Raw genomic sequence first — 2,047 nt, forward strand, 5'->3', positions numbered from 1 at the left:
TTCTTTTCAAGTAAGACATTTTCAAGGAACTGAAGTCAAACTTTTTTGCTAGAAGTTGACCCAATTGCATGTGAACACTCAGCGTTATGTTCATGTTGTGGTTTCTGGGTTTTTTAGGCTGATAGAAATGTAATAGTAGTGTCTAAAAATGTATCTGGACTTCGGGTTTTATATGGATCTTTTTGGAACTTCAAATGTTGATCAGTTTGTTTGATTTTTTGAGGAGCTTATTTGTCAATGTGTGACAACACAGTGAAATATGCTTTTTATGCAAATTGGAGTTGATCAAGTGTTTAGACAACAATTAATTGACTATTATTAGTATTTTTTATACATAGTCTGCACACTACTGTCTGGATTCTGGAAGAAGTTTCATCAATAAAGTTCAATCTGTACTTTATTTCGGAAGTTCTTGTCTGTGTTGCCTGTGTTAAGTCCTTTTTGTTGAGTCTCTATATTTTTAACGTTCCCCATTGGGTGGCTAAGTAATGGTAGGATGAAGTATGGGCAAGGCTCCCCGTGAATGGTATTCACTATCCATTGGATGTTCATCTATGTATATTGAAACATAATTCTAGATGAGCAATATTTGCATCACTAGCATTTGTGTTAAAAAAAGAAGTACTACAATAAGTGCATTCAAGTACGACCAATGATGGAAAACAGAATTGTCTTCTGGATGTATAGGGAACAATGCCTGTGTAATGTAATTTCATCATTGTTGTATGTGCCTTTCTGAAACTAAATTAAATGTGTACATCGTTTGTACTAAAACATTGTAACATTAACACTAGCCTTACAATAATTGTAACATATTTTCTCTAGTAACTTGACCAACTAAACTAAAAATGTTGGCATTAAAGACTGCAATTTGATCTATCAACTACTAACTGTGAATTTTAATATAAATCAGCATTTTGATCAAAAGCATTTCTCACAACATTTACTATTAATTTTTTTGTTTTTGTTGTTTACAAACACCTTTTCTGATTGTTATTCCATCTAAAAATAACTCTGATTCTAACAATATCACAATATCTCACCCTTCACTTTGTTTTCTTTTCATTTTGCACCACAACATCATTCTTGCACTGTACATAATTCATCAGCCTCGCCTTGTGCATCTGACCCATGTCTTAATGGCGGGACATGTCACGGAAGAAGGAACTAACATTTATCAGTGTACCTGTCTACCTGGCTTCTCCAGGGCCACGCTGTGAGGGTAAGCAGTAACATCACTGAGTTATAACATTCATTCGTTTATTCTCACTTTTCTCTAATCTAATATTCACTTTTGAGCATTGGAATAATGATATGCATGTTGTCTGAAGCAGAAGAAACTATTTGTCGAGAACAGTAGATTGGTGTACAGGCATCTATAGTATACCCCTGCACAAGTAGCAATAGCATTGAGTGTAAATAGTAATGTCAGCCCTGAAGTCATAGGGGGGATACACCTTGGCAACAGGAGAGTAAATGAGCTGTTTGTGATGTGCGTATTGATATTGTCTTCCTCATATTCATGTACAACAACTGTATGTGCCAAAATATCTTCATTATTATTTCCAAGTGTTGTGGTTATCAAAGGCTAAGTTAAGTTATTCAATACTTATGATGAATATAACTCTGCATTTGATTACAAATCATTTCTTTATCATGTCTATTTCCTGTCATCACCCACAGTGAATGTTTGTCAACCTAACCCATGTCAAAACCGAGGCATGTGTCAGCCTAATGGTGGCTCTTTTATATGTGTGTGTCAACAACCTTTTTAGTGGTCCTCTCTGTGAAAAGTAAGTCACAAACTTAATGGCTTGAATTCTGCCTAAACGACTGGATTCTTAACGATATATTACATTTGATAAGCATAATATAATTTGAAATATGAAGTTAAGTTTAGGATTGAAGCATCACTGAAGTTCTTTTTATATTAGAGTAGTAGTAGTGACGATAGTTTGATCAGCTTCAAACAGGTATTGATTAGGTCTATGTTATGTTACTACATCTGAAAATGGGCCACTTTTTTGGCAATATGTATCCTATATGT

General features: G+C 34.3%; 1 protein-coding gene across 1 annotated transcript in view; it reads left to right on the top strand.

The window, feature by feature from the left end:
* LOC140158969 (uncharacterized) overlaps nt 1–1,792 on the top strand; it is an 80,563-nt gene extending 78,771 nt beyond the window's left edge. The window contains exons 17-18 of the mRNA XM_072182273.1: nt 1,110–1,222; nt 1,684–1,792. Of these exons, the coding sequence (XP_072038374.1) occupies nt 1,110–1,171 (62 nt within the window). The 3' untranslated portion in view covers nt 1,172–1,222; nt 1,684–1,792. The remainder of the gene's footprint in view (nt 1–1,109; nt 1,223–1,683) is intronic.
* Nucleotides 1,793–2,047: the final 255 nt, after the last annotated feature.

The sequence above is a fragment of the Amphiura filiformis genome, chromosome 1, assembly GCF_039555335.1.
Source record: "Amphiura filiformis chromosome 1, Afil_fr2py, whole genome shotgun sequence".
NCBI classification, from domain to species: Eukaryota; Metazoa; Echinodermata; class Ophiuroidea; order Amphilepidida; family Amphiuridae; genus Amphiura; species Amphiura filiformis.